Raw genomic sequence first — 20934 nt, forward strand, 5'->3', positions numbered from 1 at the left:
CCTCCCCCTCCCTCTCTCCCTCTCTCTCTCCTGATATGAGCGGCTGATCGATCTAATCAGTTTTCCATCCGGATCAATAACCATCACTCAGTTAAACTGTTTTGAGGGATTTTATTGTTTTATCTTAAAATCGTCACATTCTATTAAAATGACCTCAGAGTCAAACTAGTAGTTGAAGTGTGACGTCATATCTCCAGCTGTTGGACCGATGTCTCTCCTCGTCCTCTGACCGAGCAGACTCACCTGAGTCCGGCTGAGATGGAGCTTTCTGCCCCCGGCGGCTCCAGGTTCCGCATCGACTCGCTGCTCTCCCTCAGTCCGCCCGGCGCGCTCCTCTCCCGGTCAGACCCTCCGGAGCTCAGCCCGGCCAGCAGCAGCGGCTGCTCGGCGCCTCCTTCCCCGCACAGGGAGCTCGTTCCCCGGCTGGAGTCCGCTCTGCTGCCCGCTCACCTGCAGCAGTTCCAGCCCCGCAGCGTCAGCTCCTCCTTCCTCATCCGGGACATTTTAGCGGACTGTCGGCCCTACTCGGACCCGGGACAGGTGTACTCGGACCCGGGACAGCCTGAGCTGGAACCCGAGCCGCTCCAGTCCGGACCGGATGAAGACTATCAGGATAAAAGCTCGTCTTCAGACAGCGAGTCCAGAGGTACAAATATAGATTATTATTATTATTATTATTATTATTATTATTATTATAAATTGTTGTTGTTATTAATAATAATAATAATAATAATAATAATAATAATAAAAGGATAAACTTGAGTGTGAGTCGACAGAAACATGAATATATATATATATATATATATATATATATATATATATATATATATATATATATATATATATATATATAATATTTGCCTATTAAAACAGAAATTATAATAAACTGTGTTATGAATATTAAATAGTTTATTCTGTTTCATCAAAACAAAATAAAACCGTTTTATTCAGAATCTGTTCAGAAATAATAAAAAAAAGCTCTTCACCGGATCGATAATAATACAACAGATTATTATAATACACATATTAAAGTAAATCAACGTATATTTAGAATAAAGCAGTTTAAATTAATGTAATGTTTCATGATCAGCTCTATTGATTCTTATTTCATTTATTATTATTATTCAAACGATTATTATTATTATTAATAATAATAATGATAATATAATAATAATGATAATATAATAATAATCATTATTATTATTATAATAAAACGGACATTTTTAACACATAATCTCAGCAGGCTGAGCATCATCAGTTCATCTCAGAGCTGAAAGATGAAACATTGATTATGTCTTTGTTAATGTAAATAAGGGTTCATCAGACTGTCGTTTTTTTTTTTTATATAAATCACTCTTTAAATTTAAAAATACAGAAATAAAACCTTTTATTTTAATAGAATTCACTGATGTGTTTTAATACGGAGGCCAATCACGGACAAAAATGTGGAGCTGCTCATTAATTATTGATCAGCATATCATGATTACATTCAACCTGACGTTATTATTATATATTAACAGAAATCATCACCTTTAAAGTTCAGAACCTGCAGCATCACACCGCGGGATCAATACGTCCAATCAGATCGGATTATTGACCTAATTAAAGACAAAAATCAAACAGTTGACGTGACGATGAATTAAAACATGCTGATGAATGTTGATGTGACCTACCTAAGTATTATTTTGGCCTTCATGGCTTTATTGATAGTACAGCTGAAGAGGTGGGGGGGGGGGGGGGGGGGGGGGGGGGGGGGGGGGGGAGAGAAAGAGAGGGGAAGTGACATGCAGCAAAGGGACCCGGGCCGGGACTCAAACCCGGTCCGCTGCAGCGAGGACACAGCCTCTGTACATGGGACGCTGCTCTACCAGCTGAGCTAAACGGCGCCCGTGTTGATGTGACCTCTGACCTCTGATGTCACTTCCTGTTGATTCTTTACATCAGAGTCAAATCTATTAAATGATTATTACATTAATTATTAATGACTCCACACTTAAAACAAACTTCAAACAACTTCTCAAACTGAAGCTTTGAGTCCAGGACTGGATCAGACCACTGCAGGGTCCGGGCCCCTGTGAGGTCTGGGGCCCTGCGAGGCCCGGGCCCTGCGAGGTCCGGGGCCCTGCGAGGTCCGGGGCCCTGCGAGGCCCGGGCCCTGCGAGGTCCGGGGCCCTGGGAGGCACGGGGCCCTGCGAGGTCCGGGGCCCTGGGAGGCCCGGGGCCCTGCGAGGTCCGTAGCCCTGCGAGGTCCATGGCCCTGCGAGGCCCGGGCCCTGTAAGGCACGGGGCCCTGTGAGGCCCTGGGCCCTGTGAGGTCCGGGGCCCTTTGAGGTCCGGGGCCCTGGGAGGTCCGGGGCCCTGCCAGGCCCGGGGCCCTGTGAGGTCCGGGGCCCTTTGAGGTCCGGGGCCCTGGGAGGCCCGGGGCCCTGCCAGGCCCGGGGCCCTGACTGTGTTATTTAGTCTGTGATCACATTTACCTTCTTCATATCGATCACTGGAGAAACTGTCGGTCCTTGAGAGCAGGAAACAGATTTCAGGACCTTCACAGATCAGGACTGAGGGATTTGACCAATCAGCTGACAGGTCTGATGTTATGTCATGTCTCAGTGCAGGGCGGGGCCTCGGACCCGACAGCGGCTCGTCTGAAGAAACCTCGTAAAGCTCGGACGGCGTTCAGCGACCAGCAGCTGTCGAGGCTGGAGAGAAGCTTCCAGAAGCAGAAGTACCTGAGTGTCCAGGACCGCATGGAGCTGGCTGCCTCCCTGCAGCTCAGTGACACCCAGGTCAAGACCTGGTACCAGAACCGCAGGTACACAGACCACCAGACTCTCAGACCACCTGGCAACCACCTGTCTGTCTTTATCCGACCCGTCTGTCTGTGACCCGTCTGTCTGTCTTAGTGTGGACGGACACATGTGAGACTCCAGATGAATAATGAACGCTGTGATCAATAATTCAGCCGTATGTTCTGTAATTAATGATCAATAATTAATGCAGAAACAAATCTGGAGCTTTTAGTGCAGAGTGACGGAGCCGAAATCTTTTATTTATTGATTTATTTTTATTGTCCACAGAGTCCTGCGCTCTGATTGGCTGCACGACTACATGACTCATCACTTTTTAGACACTGAACAAATCGTTTGTCTTTTTTCTTTAAAAAGAGAAAACAGACAAACTGAAATAAACATTGTATTTGTATGTATTTAATCTTATTTTTAAAGTAATAATAATAATTACTAGAAAATGATGTTGTGTTTTGAACAGTGTGTCACCTGGAACAGTTGTAACTATTGTTTATGTTGTCACGTTACGTCTCCTCTGTCAGGACCAAGTGGAAGCGTCAGTCAGCTGTGGGTCTGGAGCTCCTGGCTGAAGCTGGAAGGATGTTCCTGCCCTCACACTACCTGTACCCTCCGGCCCCGCCCACACTGGACCTGTACATGTACAGAGGCCACGCCCCCCATCATCACCCGGCCTCGCCCTTGCTTCCCCGTGTCCTGACCCACACCGACCCACAGCTCCGCTGACAGCAGCTCACTGGGAAGACTTCTGATCATCGGCTAAACCCAACAGAACCAAGGAGCTGAAACGTTTCCATCGTCTCCTGAGACGAGTTCCAGGAGTAAAGCTGCTGTCATGCTCAGGAGTTCTGCATCAGTCCAAGTTACCATCAGGGCTGGAGGTTTGATTGGTCGATCAGCTGTGATGTCACAGGACACCAAAATGACAACAGTAATGACAGTTTTCCTGCAGCAGAGGAACTGTTGAGCCGTCATGGTGACGATTCAGAGGATCAGAAGCAATAAACAACCAAACTGAAGCAAACAGGAAGTGAACTTTGTTTTTAAATCATTTATAATAAAACTGATGTCATCATGTTGGTGTCTGAGACTCTGAGGACAGACCGACGAGTGTTTCAGTGTCTGGTTTCATTTCAGTTTTTTAAATTTACAATAAATAAATAAACAGTTGGTGAAGTTTCTGCTCTGTTCTGGTTCTGGTGCAGTTTGATGTGAAGCTGAACTGACTTCATGGCTCGGTCCGGTTCATGGCTCCACACGGCTCGTTTGTTCCCGATGAGGGTTTCAGAGACGAGCTGACATAAAAACATGTCAGTTTGTCTCAGAAGGAAGAAGAAGCAGAAAAACTGACCAGAGAACGAGTTTCTGTCCGTCCGTCCAATCAGACGGTGGAAGGTTTGATTCTGGTTCAGACGTACAGAACGATTATCTGCTGAAACATTAATGAGGCTGAAATATTGATGCCGTTAAAAGGCAGATTATACATCAGAGCAGCCCAGAGTTTCACACAGCGGAACCTTTAAAGGTCCACTTCATATTTACTTATTTATCGTCTGTTCATTTTTATAGTTCGATGCTTCTTGCCTGAAACTTGGAGACAAAACTGTTCAGGTTCTCACACACACACACACACACACACACACACACACACGAGGAAAACGACGTACTCACAGAACAAAACTCAGTTCTGCTGATGTGCTTTAAACCCTCGACGAGCATTCGCTAACACTGTTAGCTCAGCTGAACTACTTGATGCTAACAGTGTTAGCTGTTTAGCAGACATGTAGCAATACAATAGAACATGTAGTAATACAACAGTATTGGTGCAGTATTGAGGGTGTGTCAGTCAGGAGAGACTCAACATGCTGATGACGGGAAACAGAATCCGAGTTAAGACACAAAATATCACTTTTAATAGCAAAACAAATAATATTTTCTTCCTCCGAAACAGGTTTATATTCAACAACACATTCTGAACTGTAAAAAGTGTTTTTACAAACAAACTCGTTCAGTTTCAGACTCACTCTGAGTGACAAATCACAACCGAGTCAAAGAGAAAACTCTCTTGTCATGAAGCATTATTGTAAATGAGTCCAAACAGGAAGTGAGGTGACAGACAGCAGGACGTGGAATCAACCCGTTCTCCTGAGAGCGACGCGTCGTCAGCCGAGTTTGCAAAGTCTTCAATTTGTCTGAACACTCATATTCTCCAGGACTCCTCCAGGACTCCTCCAGGACTGATGGACATCCTTTGAGTCTCCTGGAGGTGACGACGTCAACATGCACGAGTCACGGAGAACACCGACTGATCGATGACTGTGTGCAGGTCGTCACCTCCTCATTACTCCTCCTCCCCAGATGGATCAATCGTCTTCTTCTTCTTCTTCTTCTTCTTCTTCTTGGCGTCCCCTCCCTCCAACCCGCTGGAGAACTCGGAGCGGAACAGACTGAGCTCCTTCAGACCGGGAGAAAACCTGACGTGGAAAAATAATCTCATCAACATCCAACAATGAATTCTGACATTTACATTATCAGACTCTTCTGTCCAATGTGACTGACAGTCATTCACACACTGATGACTGCCATGTGAGACCAGCGCAACAGGACCAGTCTGTGGAACACTTAACATGCAGACCAGGGGAATCGAACCAGCAACCTTCAGGTAACAAGATGCTGGCTCTCTCTGAGCCTCAGCCGCCCATTGTGTTGATGTGTGACAGCAACACAACAGTGTTAGAAAACATCTGGTGACATCAGGAGTCAGAACGACGAATCATCAGGATCAGACAACGCTGACGTCTGATTGGACGAGTTGGATAATGTTTTCATAATTAATGTGAAACTTTGAGTTGAAATATTAAAATAATTATGATTTATTTATAGTTATAATACAGGAAGTCAGCTGACTGCCAGAGAGTGAGTGTGTGTGTGTGTGTGTGTGTGTGTGTGTGTGTGTGTAGCTGTTTGAAGTTATCATAACATCAAACTACACGTTTATATTGACACGACTGTCGGACGTCAGTGTGACACCTGATCAGTAACTATTAGTTCCCCTGAACGCACCCCGACACACACACACACACACACACACAATTGTAATTATGTCTCTACTGACCAATAACGGAGTGTGTGTGTGTGTGAGAGAGTGTGTGGTCAGACCGTGTCCAGACAAGCCTGCTGAGGAGCAGCTGTTAACAACAACAACACACACACACACACACACACACATACACACACACAGTAAACATGATCTGTGACTGAAGGGAGCAGCGTTAATTATATATAGTCATGTCAACAGGGTGTGTTAATGAGCAGAAACAGACAGAGGTGTCAGACACACACACACACACACACACACACACCTACACACAGGTGAGCTGTGTATATTGGACTTGTTTTTAGTTTATTAGCTCAGCTAAAGAAGCTATGCTAACTTATTTCCTGTAACTCCTTTACAATAAAAGCATCCTACTGTAATGCCAATGGAGTGCTTTTAATGTGAAGGAGCAGGAAATGACTGGTTTGTCTGACATAGGTGAAGAAGAAGAGGACGACCAGCTCATCTTCATGGACAGTCCGTCTCACCTCTTTCCTCCAGCTCGGCTCTTGTTCTGGTTCTTGACTGGACTCCTGGTCTGGTCCTGGTTCTTGTTGTGGTTCCGGTTCTTACTGTGGTTCTTGGTCCCGGGTCCCGATGGGCCCGTGGCGGCGCTCAGGCCCTGCGGAGCATCTCTGAGGCCGAAGCTCTTGGCGGTGTGTCCCAGGTGGAGCGAGCGGATGTGGAAGATGTGTTTGAGGTGGGCGGGGTAGGCGGTGTAGGCCCGCAGGAAGGACTGCAGCGCTGTGACATCACAGTGACATCACAGTGTTAGGAACTGAGCAGATGACTAAACAACCAAAGAAGAAGAAGAACACGGTGATGTCACACTGTACCTTTCTTGGCCGTGTGGACCGACTGAACGTCCGAGTGGACAAAGTTCTCAAACTCCGTCTGGAGGACCGTCGCTCGCTCTCTGGTCTCCTGCTCCAGAGCCCGGGACGAGCTCTGAGAGTGAGACAGGGGAGAGTGAGACAGGTGACACACAGACAGGGGAGAGTGAGACAGGGGAGAGTGAGACAGGTGACACACAGACAGGGGAGAGTGAGACAGGGGAGAGTAATACAGGTGACACACAGACAGGGGAGAGTGAGACAGGTGACACACAGACAGGGGAGAGTGAGACAGGGGAGAGTGAGACAGGGGAGAGTGAGACAGGGGAGAGTGAGACAGGGGAGAGTGAGACAGGTGACACACAGACAGGGGAGAGTGAGACAGGTGACACACAGACAGGGGAGAGTGAGACAGGTGACACACAGACAGGGGAGAGTGAGACAGGTGACACACAGACAGGGGAGAGTGAGACAGGTGACACACAGACAGGGGAGAGTGAGACAGGGAGAGTGAGACAGGTGACACACAGACAGGGGAGAGTGAGACAGGGGAGAGTGAGACAGGTGACACACAGACAGGGAGAGTGAGACAGGGGAGAGTAATACAGGTGACACACAGACAGGGGAGAGTGAGACAGGGGAGAGTAATACAGGGTGACACACAGACAGGGGAGAGTGAGACAGGTGACACACAGACAGGGGAGAGTGAGACAGGGGAGAGTGAGACGGGAGAGTGAGACAGGTGACACACAGACAGGGGAGAGTGAGACAGGGGAGAGTGAGACAGGGGAGAGTGAGACGGGAGAGTGAGACAGGTGACACACAGACAGGGGAGAGTGAGACAGGTGACACACAGACAGGGGAGAGTGAGACAGGTGACACACAGACAGGGGAGAGTGAGACAGGGGAGAGTGAGACAGGTGACACACAGACAGGGGAGAGTGAGACAGGTGACACACAGACAGGGGAGAGTGAGACAGGTGACACACAGACAGGGAGAGTGAGACCATCAGTGGCCCAAAGGCTTCAGCACCATTGTGAGGAAGTTAGGAAATGTATATTTAACTAAATGAACCAGCTGAGATCAAACATTCGTACAGATACAAGCTGAACAAACACCGTAACGCTCGTCACAATGACTATATCGATATATTAATGATCAATCTTTGGCTCACTGTCACTTCCTGTTGATGGTTTCCTGGCTGTACAGATTTCACAATAAAATGCAGCTTTCCCCTTTTCATAACAATCTAAATGTGATCAATTCAAATCAGAGAACAGACTCTGAGGAGCTGCCGAGCAAGGCAGTACACCTCCTCCTGGTGCGGCGGAGCTGCTCCGTGAGGACGATGATCCGATGACACCGACACCTTCATGTGTTTAAATAAAGGTTCTGAATCAGAGTGATGATGTGAGAGAGTCACAGACAGACTGAAGACGTGACCCTGCAGCAGGAGTCACTTCATCAGCAGCTTCAATCAGACCGTCTCAACTGATCCGTCACAAACACGCCCCCCGCTGCCTTCACTGTCACTACACGTCTCTTATCGTCAGTGTGTCGGCGCTGTGTGGCCCGACACCACCGCGTTCAGGTCTTAAAAAGAAAAACAAACAAGTGTTAAAGAAATGATTCTCATCGCCGTCAGAGTAACAGCAGGTGGTTCACCGAGTCTGCTGCTTGTTGGTTCACATTCATCAGGACTGAGCTCACTCAGAGACACCGCAGTCCACTGCAGAACCTTTGACCCACTCAGAGACCTCCAGACCTGCAGTCCAAAACCAGCAGGAATCCTTTAAAGACCGCTTACATCTCAGAAAACCTGTAACAACCGAGATTCCTTTTAACTGACTCTCCCAACACCCTGAAGGAACTTGATCCCTGGACACCCCTGAGGACAGAAGCTTCTAGTTTCACCTGAGATCAACAGAACCTCAGTCAAAGTCTCCTGGACTTCACTATCAACACTTGGAAATCTCCCAAAAGATTAGAGACTCTGATTCACACAAAGAACCCAGGAAGCCTCCTTAAAGGTTCCTCAAGTCCCTGAAGGACCCTTAAAAAACCTCAACCATGCCTGGATTCCTCTTAAAGAGTCTTGGAGCAGAACAGTAGAACCAAAGAACCCATCATATCCCTCATGAGGATCCCATCACTGGGATACTGTGAGGGCAACCGGAACCTCAATAAACCCAGGAAAGGAAAAACAATCCAAGGTTACCTTAAAGACCTGGGCAAGCCCCTCCAAACCAACACAGCACAAAGACCACTGGATCGTCCTCACGGTCCTGTAGAGCCACTTCAGAGTACAGTTGAACCCAGAAAACGTCACCCATCATATGAGTCCATCAGAACCCTAGAATGGCCTCTCAGAAGATTGGAACTTTAATAAAACCTCAGTATCCCGAAAAGACACCTGGAGCCCCCAAGAACACCCCTGGGACACCCTGAAGAATGCTTGGAACCACAGAAACCCAATCACAGGTATCTGCAACGCCCACGGGGACGCTATCAGAGAGCCCAGATCCCCTCTGACAGACACCAGGAACGTGGAATCCCAACAATAACCCTGGAAAAGCTCAAAACCATCCTGGTTACACCTGACTGACCTCTTCAAACACACTAGAACAGAGATCCAGAGACCTGGAGCTCAGGCCGATGGGCCCAGGTGAGGGTCTTACCTGGCTATGGTATTTGCCCCGCCCCTTGTAGGTGTCATCCATCATCAGACTGGACAGGATCTCCTGCAGCTTTATTTCTGATAGGCTGAAACATAACAAGCCCCGCCCCCACAGTCAAAACCAGAACCAGCAGAAGTACTCTGATGGTACTGAGGTAGTAAATCCAGGTAATACTGACTGGCTGTCAGTCAACAGACCTGATGTTGTGATTGGCCAGCTCGTTGATGAAGGCGGTCTCAGCAGGAGTGAGGAAGATGAGGCTGTTTCCTCTTCCTCCGATACGAGCCGTCCGACCGACCCGGTGAACGTACTCTGCTGCTGCCGTCGGAGGAGTGTACTGAAGAAAAGACGTGATCATGAGTCGCTGCTGGTCCTGAACGAGAGGCTTGTAACGGATGGTTGCGGTACTAGAACTGTCACTTCAGTACTTGTGTACACACACACACACACGCACACACACACACACATACACACACCTGAACGATCCAGGTGACCTGAGGAAGGTCCAGTCCTCTGGCTGCTACGTCCTGAAACACACACACATATATTTTTACACCATAAATCAAACACTGTGTATTGAACAGTAAATATTGTGTATGTGTGTGTGTGTGTGTGTGTGTGTGTGTGTGTGTGTGTGTGTGTTTGTGTGTGTGTGTGTGTGTGTGTGTGTGTGTGTGTGTGTGTGTGTGTGTGTGTGTGTGTGTGACTGACGGTACAGAGCAGAACTCCACACTGAGACACCGAGAACTGTTGGAACACCTCCGAACGCTCCTGGTGAACAAAAAAACTCTCAAACACTGAAGAGCAGTTTGATCCTCATCATCACAGCAGAGGGCGCTCTTACCTCCTGCTTCATGTTGCCATGGAGACGCAGGAAGCTGAGTCGAGGCTTCTGATTGGTCGAGGGAAGGACAGAGGTGAAGAGAGAGTGGAGGAACTCGACGGCCTCGCAGCTCGAGACGAAGACGATGAGCTTGTTGTTCTGAGAAAACTGAATGAGGACAGAGTGTTGTGATGATGAGCTGCTGTCAGCCAATAAGATCACAGCGACTGAAACACCTGCGTCTGACTGGAACCATTTATCGAAGGAGCTACCTAACGCAGACCTGAACCCAACAATCGGACCTTGTTCTGCTGCCACCTGGAGGCGTCTGTGAGTCTTTACTGCACCATTAACATCATTTTAAAAACATTAATTGGACACGTACCGGATCTAACGACCACATTTAGTGATTTCTTGAGAGTACCTGTTAGCTTAGAGCTAAATTATGTCAAAGCATCAGCTAACGATGATTTGCTGTCACGTGGAGAAACTTAACGAAATACAGAAAGAAAATCTCATCTTTAGTTATTAAAACTATAACTAAGACGCTTATCAGACTCTTCAGTCCAAAGTGACGGACAGTAACTCATTCATTCATTCACACACTGATGCTGGCGGCTGCCGTGCAGGACCAGCAGGAGCCTTTTGGCTTCAGTATCTCACCCATGGACACTTCAACATGCAAACCAGGGGAATCGAACCAGCAGCCTTCTGATAACAAGACGCTGGCTCTACCACTGAGCCGTTTTTTCAAGCTTTTAATTTATTAGAATTTAAATGTTCTGTCTGATGTGATGATAAAATTAATTAGTTTGTAGTTTTGGACAAACATCTAAATGTCTGAGCTAAAAATACTGAAAACCAGCGCGAGAAACAAACTAAACTCAGCGAAGCAACAGAAAAGAACAGGATAATATCTGTTAAATAAATATCCTTATTATCTTTATTGTTACCTTGCACTTGTCCAGTATGAACGCAGCCAGACACACCAGTCGGATCTTACTGGGAACCACCACAACGAACTGCTTCAGAGCCTCTGGGACAGCAAAGCTCTTCGATTGGCTGGCTGTGCTGCCATCAGAGGTCACAGCGAAGCCGTTGCTGAGGTCAGAGGAGGCGGGGCCAGACACCTGGATGTTGACTGGGTCGTTAAGACAAACGTCTGCTAACCGAGTCACACCTGAGACACAGCGGGAGGTTTAAAGATGACTGTTGGTCGACCCGCAGCTCAGAACACGTGACGTCATGTTGTCAGCGTCACTTCCTGGTGACATCATGTTCTCTGACGTTAACCAATAAACATCAGCGAACACAAATCTGCCTGAGTATCATCAGGATTTTAGCTTTTCTTCAGGTTAACCTGACATCAACACGTGGACTGCTGTGGACCAGACAGGACCAGAACCACCAGCTGATCCCTCTGTGACTCTGAACCTGCTGATGTCACTGAACCGGTCACCACAACACCACAAGCCTACCTTCACAAATGTAGTGATATTAAGAGTTGTTTCATGAGGAGAAACTTAATAACTGAGAAATTGCTTCAACAAATTCTGAATCATTGAGCTTCTTGTAAATTCAGCATGAAAACAAACACAATCATGAGCGACAAGCTGCTGCTGTGTTACCGTGTGTCAGTGTGGCAGACAGCAGGACGTTCTGTCTGCTCGGTCCTGCAGAGTTCAGACTGTTTAAGATGACGGTCAGATCCTTCTCAAAGCCCAGGTCCAACGTCCTGAACACACACACACACACACGCACACACGCGCACACACACAAGCACACACGCACGCACACACACACACACACACGCACACACACACACACACACGCACACACACACACACACGCACACACACACACACAGTCGCGCACACACACACACACAGTCGAAGGAAAGAAGTCATCATGTCTTCAATGCTAAATGGTTCTCATTTTAACTCTTATATTTCTACAGATGTTCATTAACAACAGACAGCATGTGTCTGAAGTCAGCTAGCAGTGTAGCATGCTACATGCTACATGTTAAATGCAGTTACCGGTCGGCTTCGTCCAGGATGAGCCAGCGGACAGCACTGAAAGCAATGCTCAGGGTGTGTTTGATATGATCCACCAGACGTCCCGGAGTGGACACCAGGATGTTGATTCCTTTACGGAGCCTGAGGACAGAAATCAGACAGTTTGTCCTACAGCAAGACTGAACGTCCGGATCTGTTTTACTTCATCGATGGTGACATGTCTTTCTTCTGACAAATCTAATTATTGAAAGTCGCTTTGGACAAAAACTTCTGCTAAAGGTAAATGTCATGATCTCCAGAGGATCAACCCTTGACTGTTCAATGTCTCCATGTTTCCTGCAGCAGGAAGCTAGAGGAGGAGGTGGAGGAGAAGAAAGAGAAGAAGAAAAGAAGGAGGAGAAGAAGTAGAAGGAGAAAAAACAGAAGAAGAAGGAGAAGAAAGAGAAGTAGAAGAAGAAGGAGAAGAAGGAGAAGGAGAAGAAGAAGGAGGAGAAAAAACAGAAGAAGGAGGAGAAGAAAGAGAAGAAGAGTACCTGGCCTTCTCAGCTTTCCTCTTCTCTCCTCCCATCAGGACACCTGGGACGATCCAGGTAAATGGCTACAGAGAGAGAGAAACACCTGAGTTGTTATCAACAACTTCCTGTACCTCCCTCACAATGAAAGTCATGAATCATCTTGAGCCAGTAATGATCAATAATACCAGATTCATATGATCAGCTGAGCTCTGACACTATATCTGTGTTACCTTCACAAGCTTCTGGAACGTCTGAAATGTCTGCTGGGCGAGCTGATGGACAGACAGACAGGCAGGAGGAGAGACAGACAGGCAGGAGGAGAAACAGACAGGCAGGAGGAGAGACAGACAGGCAGGAGGAGAGACAGACAGGCAGGAGGAGAGACAGACAGGCAGGAGGAGAAACAGACAGGCAGGAGGAGAGACAGACAGGCAGGAGGAGAAACAGACAGGCAGAAGGAGAGACAGACATGCAGGAGGAGAAACAGACAGGCAGGAGGAGAGACAGACAGGCAGGAGGAGAGACAGACAGGCAGGAGGAGAGACAGACAGGCAGGAGGAGAAACAGACAGGCAGGAGGAGAGACAGACAGGCAGGAGGAGAAACAGACAGGCAGGAGGAGAGACAGACAGGCAGGAGGAGAAACAGACAGGCAGAAGGAGAGACAGACAGGCAGGAGGAGAGACAGACAGGCAGGAGGAGAAACAGACAGGCAGGAGGAGAAACAGACAGGCAGGAGGAGAGACAGACAGAGACATCATTGAGCAGTTGATCAGAAACCTGGTGGTCAGATTGATGAATAATCAAAGTGTTTGTAGTAAAACAGTGTGTGCAGACTGAACCTCTCTAGTCGGGACAATGACGACAGCCAGAGGACCATCAGACCTGCAGATCTTTGGCTGGACCGCCTGAAGACTCTGGACCACCGGGACAGCGTAGGACAGGGTCTTACCTGCAGACACACAGTCCACCATCAGACACACAGTCCACCATCAGACACACAGTCCACCATCAGACACACAGTCCACCATCAGACACACAGTCCACCATCAGACACACAGTCCAGCATCAGAGACACAGTCCAGCATCAGAGACACAGTCCAGCATCAGAGACACAGTCCACCATCAGACACACAGTCCACCATCAGAGACACAGTCCACCATCAGACACACAGTCCAGCATCAGAGACACAGTCCACCATCAGACACACAGTCCTCCATCAGAGAGACAGTCCTCCATCAGAGACACAGTCCACCATCAGAGACACAGTCCACCATCAGAGACACAGTCCAGCATCAGACACACAGTCCACCTTCAGAGACACAGTCCTCCATCAGAGAGACAGTCCTCCATCAGAGACACAGTCCTCCATCAGAGACACAGTCCACCATCAGACACAGTCCACCATCAGACACACAGTCCACCATCAGACACACAGTCCTCCATCAGAGACACAGTCCTCCATCAGAGACACAGTCCACCATCAGACACACAGTCCACCATCAGAGACACAGTCCTCCATCAGAGAGACAGTCCACCATCAGAGAGACAGTCCACCATCAGAGAGACAGTCCTCCATCAGAGACACAGTCCTCCATCAGAGACACAGTCCACCATCAGACACAGTCCACCATCAGACACAGTCCACCATCAGACACACAGTCCACCATCAGAGAGACAGTCCACCATCAGACACACAGTCCACCATCAGAGACACAGTCCTCCATCAGACACACAGTCCACCATCAGACACACAGTCCACCATCAGACACAGTCCACCATCAGACACACAGTCCAGCATCAGAGACACAGTCCAGCATCAGAGACACAGTCCACCATCAGAGACACAGTCCACCATCAGAGAGACAGTCCTCCATCAGAGACACAGTCCTCCATCAGAGAGACAGTCCTCCATCAGAGAGACAGTCCTCCATCAGAGACACAGTCCACCTTCAGAGACACAGTCCACCATCAGACACAGTCCACCATCAGACACACAGTCCACCATCAGACACACAATCCTCCATCAGAGACACAGTCCTCAATCAGAGAGACAGTTCTCCATCAGAGACACAGTCCTCCATCAGAGACACAGTCCACCATCAGAGACACAGTCCACCATCAGAGAGACAGTCCTCCATCAGAGAGACAGTCCTCCATCAGAGACACAGTCCACCATCAGACACAGTCCACCATCAGACACACAGTCCACCATCAGAGAGACAGTCCACCATCAGACACACAGTCCACCATCAGACACAGTCCTCCATCAGACACACAGTCCACCATCAGACACACAGTCCACCATCAGACACAGTCCTCCATCAGACACACAGTCCACCATCAGACACAGTCCACCATCAGACACACAGTCCAGCATCAGAGACACAGTCCACCATCAGAGAGACAGTCCTCCATCAGAGACACAGTCCTCCATCAGAGACACAGTCCACCATCAGAGAGACAGTCCACCATCAGAGAGACAGTCCTCCATCAGAGGGACAGTCCTCCATCAGAGACACAGTCCTCCATCAGAGACACAGTCCTCCATCAGACACACAGTCCACCATCAGACACACAGTCCACCATCAGACACAGTCCACCATCAGACACACGGTCCAGCATCAGAGACACAGTCCAGCATCAGACACAGTCCACCATCAGAGACACAGTCCTCCATCAGAGAGACAGTCCACCATCAGACACACAGTCCTCCATCAGACACACAGTCCACCATCAGACACACAGTCCACCATCAGAGACACAGTCCTCCATCAGAGACACAGTCCACCATCAGAGAGACAGTCCTCCATCAGAGAGACAGTCCTCCATCAGAGACACAGTCCACCATCAGAGACACAGTCCACCATCAGAGAGACAGTCCTCCATCAGAGACACAGTCCACCATCAGAGACACAGTCCACCATCAGAGACACAGTCCTCCATCAGACACACAGTCCACCATCAGAGACACAGTCCACCATCAGACACACAGTCCTCCATCAGACACACAGTCCACCATCAGACACACAGTCCTCCATCAGACACACAGTCCACCATCAGAGACACAGTCCTCCATCAGAGACACAGTCCACCATCAGAGACACAGTCCACCATCAGAGAGACAGTCCACCATCAGAGACACAGTCCTCCATCAGACACACAGTCCACCATCAGAGACACAGTCCACCATCAGAGAGACAGTCCTCCATCAGAGACACAGTCCACCATCAGAGACACAGTCCACCATCAGAGACACAGTCCTCCATCAGACACACAGTCCACCATCAGAGACACAGTCCACCATCAGACACACAGTCCTCCATCAGACACACAGTCCACCATCAGACACACAGTCCTCCATCAGACACACAGTCCACCATCAGAGACACAGTCCTCCATCAGAGACACAGTCCACCATCAGAGACACAGTCCACCATCAGAGAGACAGTCCACCATCAGAGACACAGTCCTCCATCAGACACACAGTCCACCATCAGAGACACAGTCCTCCATCAGACACACAGTCCACCATCAGAGACACAGTCCTCCATCAGACACACAGTCCACCATCAGACACACAGTCCTCCATCAGACACACAGTCCACCATCAGAGACACAGTCCTCCATCAGACACACAGTCCTCCATCAGAGACACAGTCCTCCATCAGAGACACAGTCCTCCATCAGAGACACAGTCCACCATCAGAGAGACAGTCCACCATCAGACACACAGTCCTCCATCAGACACACAGTCCACCATCAGAGAGACAGTCCTCCATCAGAGACACAGTCCTCCATCAGAGACACAGTCCTCCATCAGAGACACAGTCCACCATCAGAGAGACAGTCCACCATCAGACACACAGTCCACCATCAGACACACAGTCCTCCATCAGAGACACAGTCCACCATCAGAGAGACAGTCCACCATCAGAGACACAGTCCACCATCAGAGAGACAGTCCACCATCAGAGAGACAGTCCTCCATCAGAGACACAGTCCTCCATCAGAGACACAGTCCACCATCAGAGAGACAGTCCTCCATCAGAGACACAGTCCTCCATCAGAGACACAGTCCACCATCTGAGAGACACAGTCCACCATCAGAGACACAGTCCACCATCAGAGAGACAGTCCTCCATCAGAGACACAGTCCACCATCTGAGAGACACAGTCCACCATCAGAGACACAGTCCACCATCAGAGAGACAGTCCTCCATCAGAGACACAGTCCACCATCTGAGAGACACAGTCCTCCATCAGAGACACAGTCCACCATCAGAGAGACAGTCCTCCATCAGAGACACAGTCCTCCATCAGAGACACAGTCCTCCATCAGAGACACAGTCCACCATCAGAGAGACAGTCCACCATCAGACACACAGTCCTCCATCAGACACACAGTCCACCATCAGAGACACAGTCCTCCATCAGAGACACAGTCCACCATCAGAGAGACAGTCCTCCATCAGAGACACAGTCCTCCATCAGAGACACAGTCCACCATCAGAGAGACAGTCCACCATCAGAGAGACAGTCCTCCATCAGAGAGACAGTCCTCCATCAGAGACACAGTCCTCCATCAGAGACACAGTCCTCCATCAGACACACAGTCCACCATCAGACACACAGTCCACCATCAGACACAGTCCACCATCAGACACACGGTCCGGCATCAGAGACACAGTCCAGCATCAGACACAGTCCACCATCAGAGACACAGTCCTCCATCAGAGAGACAGTCCACCATCAGACACACAGTCCTCCATCAGACACACAGTCCACCATCAGACACACAGTCCACCATCAGAGACACAGTCCTCCATCAGAGACACAGTCCACCATCAGAGAGACAGTCCTCCATCAGAGAGACAGTCCTCCATCAGAGACACAGTCCACCATCAGAGACACAGTCCACCATCAGAGAGACAGTCCTCCATCAGAGACACAGTCCACCATCAGAGACACAGTCCTCCATCAGACACACAGTCCACCATCAGAGACACAGTCCACCATCAGACACACAGTCCTCCATCAGACACACAGTCCACCATCAGACACACAGTCCTCCATCAGACACACAGTCCACCATCAGAGACACAGTCCTCCATCAGAGACACAGTCCACCATCAGAGACACAGTCCACCATCAGAGAGACAGTCCACCATCAGAGACACAGTCCTCCATCAGACACACAGTCCACCATCAGAGACACAGTCCTCCATCAGAGACACAGTCCTCCATCAGAGACACAGTCCTCCATCAGAGACACAGTCCACCATCAGAGAGACAGTCCACCATCAGACACACAGTCCTCCATCAGACACACAGTCCACCATCAGAGAGACAGTCCTCCATCAGAGACACAGTCCTCCATCAGAGACACAGTCCACCATCTGAGAGACACAGTCCACCATCAGAGACACAGTCCACCATCAGAGAGACAGTCCTCCATCAGAGACACAGTCCACCATCTGAGAGACACAGTCCACCATCAGAGACACAGTCCACCATCAGAGAGACAGTCCTCCATCAGAGACACAGTCCACCATCTGAGAGACACAGTCCTCCATCAGAGACACAGTCCACCATCAGAGAGACAGTCCTCCATCAGAGACACAGTCCTCCATCAGAGACACAGTCCTCCATCAGAGACACAGTCCTCCATCAGAGACACAGTCCACCATCAGAGAGACAGTCCACCTTCAGAGACACAGTCCACCATCAGAGAGACAGTCCTCCATCAGAGACACAGTCCACCATCAGAGAGACAGTCCTCCATCAGAGACACAGTCCTCCATCAGAGAGACAGTCCTCCATCAGAGACACAGTCCACCATCAGAGAGACAGTCCTCCATCAGAGACACAGTCCTCCATCAGACACACAGTCCTCCATCAGAGACACAGTCCACCATCAGACACACAGTCCTCCATCAGACACACAGTCCACCATCAGAGAGACAGTCCTCCATCAGAGACACAGTCCTCCATCAGAGACACAGTCCACCATCAGAGAGACAGTCCTCCATCAGAGACACAGTCCTCCATCAGAGACACAGTCCTCCATCTGAGAGACAGTCCTCCATCAGACACACAGTCCACCATCAGAGACACAGTCCACCATCAGAGACACAGTCCACCATCAGAGACACAGTCCACCATCAGAGACACAGTCCTGGGTTATAACATTGTCAATAAAGCTATTTGAATTCGGTCTTTGGAGGGTTCGACATGCATCTCACCTGATCCGGTCTGAGATCGAACGACAGCATCTCGTCCTGACAGAAGAGCAGGGATCGTCTGTTTCTGCACACTGAACACACACACACACACACACACACACACACACACACACACACACACACACAATTGAAAAAGTTGAAAAAAAGCAGATATTTGTATGCGTGTTTTTGTGTGTGTGTGTGTGTGTGTGTGTGTGTGTGTGTGTGTGTGTCTACACTCACTTGGTCACCATAGAAACATTCAGGACTTTGTTCAGTGTCGCCACCTGGTGGACAGAAATCACCCAATCAGAACACAGCGAGACACTGTGCGTCTGTGTGCATCTGTGTGTGTGAGTGTGAGTGTGTGTGTGTGTGTGTGAGGCTGACATTTGTTGGGGAATCTGACAGGTCACAGGATTCCCGCGGGATGAGAGCCAACCTTACTATTAATCAATCATAGCAGACAGGAGCGGGAACCAACTAATAGTAGTTAATAATTGTAGTTTTCTTTCCATAAGCCCACACTGTAGCGCAAGTCAAAAGAACCACACGGCCCAGAAGCCAGAAATACCGCAGAACACAAAGTATTCTAAAAAGAATGGAGGGAAGATCAAATCAATTTCAATGTATAGCCTAAAGTCTATAAGAAGAAAAAAAATGGGAGTGGGAGTCATTTTACCAGGAGTGGGAAGAGTGAAAATCCACTCCTGTGTCACCCTCTAGTGTGTGTGTGTGTGTGTGTGTGTGTGTGTGTGTGTGTGTGTGTGTGTGCTACCAGGTGTGGGTGCAGGTCGAGCTCTGAAAACGAGTCACTGGTGAAGATCTTCTCGTTCACCTGAGAGACGGCCGGTCTGAAGGAAGAAGAAGCAGAAGAAGAATGATGATGATGTCAGCTGGTTATGTTATAAACCAATCAGAATGAGAGGGTGAGCTGTGGAGCCAATCAGAGACGAGCAGTGTACCGCTGGATCTCAGGAATCTCTGGATTGTGTTTGAACAGGGAGGAAGTCTTGATGTTGCTCCTTCCTGTTTCTTTCTTCTTCTGTGGTGTCCTCCTGTCAGTCTGCTCAGAGGGGTGAGACTGAAGATACAAACACAGATTGTATTGATTATTATTATGATTATTATTATGTAACAACAAAAACAATAACAACAGAACATTTTGGAAACTTTTAAACTTCACCTGGAGGACAGAGAAGACACCTGATTGGTGCAGAGGTGTGACAGAGGTGTGACAGAGTTTACCTGAGCGTGTGCAGACGCCTCCTGCTGCTCCTCTGCTGTGTCACTGAGTCTCCTCTGCTTGAAGGAGCTCCTCTTCTCCTCCTGTGAGGAGCTGAACCTCCTCTTCTCTGCCTGCTGCTTCTTCTGGAGGACGGACAAAATCACAGGAGACGTTTGTAACAAGTCCACCTGAGACTGGAGGAGCTGCCGGGTCAGATCTCAGGCCGGACAGAAACACAACCTTCTGATCATCACAACTAAATGTGACACTCACTCTGGCCCGTCTCTGCTGGGCGCTCCCAGGTCTCCTGCTCTGCGTGTTCTCTGCTGATGACATCATCAATACACCTGAGACACAGACAGGTTAGAGACATGATATAAAATATCTATGAAGTTGTACATTTACGGCGTGTATGAAGAAACAGCTGTTTCACCGTCACGTGCACATTGTACACATACTGTGTGTGTACTGCTAATTCGCACAGTAATGATTTTACATGAACAACTATTAAATGATCTGTCGTCGGACTGTGTTTGAATCCGCACCAGCAGCCGTGTTCAACACCGAGAGGAGCAAATAAAAACCGACACATTTATCAAAAACACAGATGTTTGATTCATTTAGGTTGTGCCGAACAAAAGAGTGATCCGTGCAGAAGCGTTCAGTGCTTCGTGTTCGATTAAACCGCCTGTGTTTCACCGTCTGACAGGTGCGAG

The 20934-nt window shown here is 48.7% G+C and overlaps 2 protein-coding genes across 2 annotated transcripts; one reads left to right on the forward strand and one right to left on the reverse strand.

Annotated features, from left to right (window-relative positions):
* The first annotated feature begins 84 nt into the window (after positions 1-84).
* LOC115582216 (barH-like 1 homeobox protein) lies at positions 85-3971 on the forward strand. Its single transcript, XM_030418031.1, has 3 exons — positions 85-646; positions 2608-2809; positions 3326-3971. Exons 1-3 carry the CDS (start codon positions 259-261, stop codon positions 3525-3527), a joined length of 792 nt encoding a protein of 263 aa, XP_030273891.1. The 5' UTR covers positions 85-258; the 3' UTR covers positions 3528-3971.
* Positions 3972-4685: 714 nt separating this feature from the next.
* On the reverse strand, positions 4686-20623 carry ddx31 (DEAD (Asp-Glu-Ala-Asp) box polypeptide 31). The gene is made up of 21 exons (XM_030416890.1): positions 20618-20623; positions 20492-20565; positions 20239-20361; positions 19956-20074; positions 19769-19844; positions 19234-19277; positions 19012-19082; positions 13608-13717; positions 12997-13038; positions 12785-12849; positions 12273-12392; positions 11862-11968; positions 11187-11413; positions 10255-10401; positions 10122-10181; positions 9887-9937; positions 9608-9747; positions 9411-9495; positions 6735-6846; positions 6387-6642; positions 4686-5275 (listed from the first exon to the last, which is right to left on the reverse strand). Exons 2-21 carry the CDS (start codon positions 20555-20557, stop codon positions 5143-5145), a joined length of 2154 nt encoding a protein of 717 aa, XP_030272750.1. The 5' UTR covers positions 20558-20565; positions 20618-20623; the 3' UTR covers positions 4686-5142.
* Between the last annotated feature and the right edge of the window lie 311 nt (positions 20624-20934).

This window comes from Sparus aurata, chromosome 5 (genome assembly GCF_900880675.1).
Source record: "Sparus aurata chromosome 5, fSpaAur1.1, whole genome shotgun sequence".
Classification (NCBI taxonomy): domain Eukaryota; kingdom Metazoa; phylum Chordata; class Actinopteri; order Spariformes; family Sparidae; genus Sparus; species Sparus aurata.

Bases quoted from the DNA above. Each gene is read 5' to 3' on its own strand.
- LOC115582216 (XM_030418031.1), top strand. From the start codon at position 259: ATGGAGCTTTCTGCCCCCGGCGGCTCCAGGTTCCGCATCGACTCGCTG. The intron at 647-2,607 runs GTACAAATATAG...GTCATGTCTCAG, and splicing joins TTCAGACAGCGAGTCCAGAG to TGCAGGGCGGGGCCTCGGAC. The intron at 2,810-3,325 runs GTACACAGACCA...CTCCTCTGTCAG, and splicing joins ACCTGGTACCAGAACCGCAG to GACCAAGTGGAAGCGTCAGT.
- ddx31 (XM_030416890.1), bottom strand. From the start codon at position 20,557: ATGATGTCATCAGCAGAGAACACGCAGAGCAGGAGACCTGGGAGCGCC. The intron at 12,393-12,784 runs GTACTCTTCTTC...TTCTGTCCTCAG, and splicing joins AGGAAAGCTGAGAAGGCCAG to GCTCCGTAAAGGAATCAACA. The intron at 5,276-6,386 runs GTGAGACGGACT...TTTCCACGTCAG, and splicing joins AGCCGAGCTGGAGGAAAGAG to GTTTTCTCCCGGTCTGAAGG.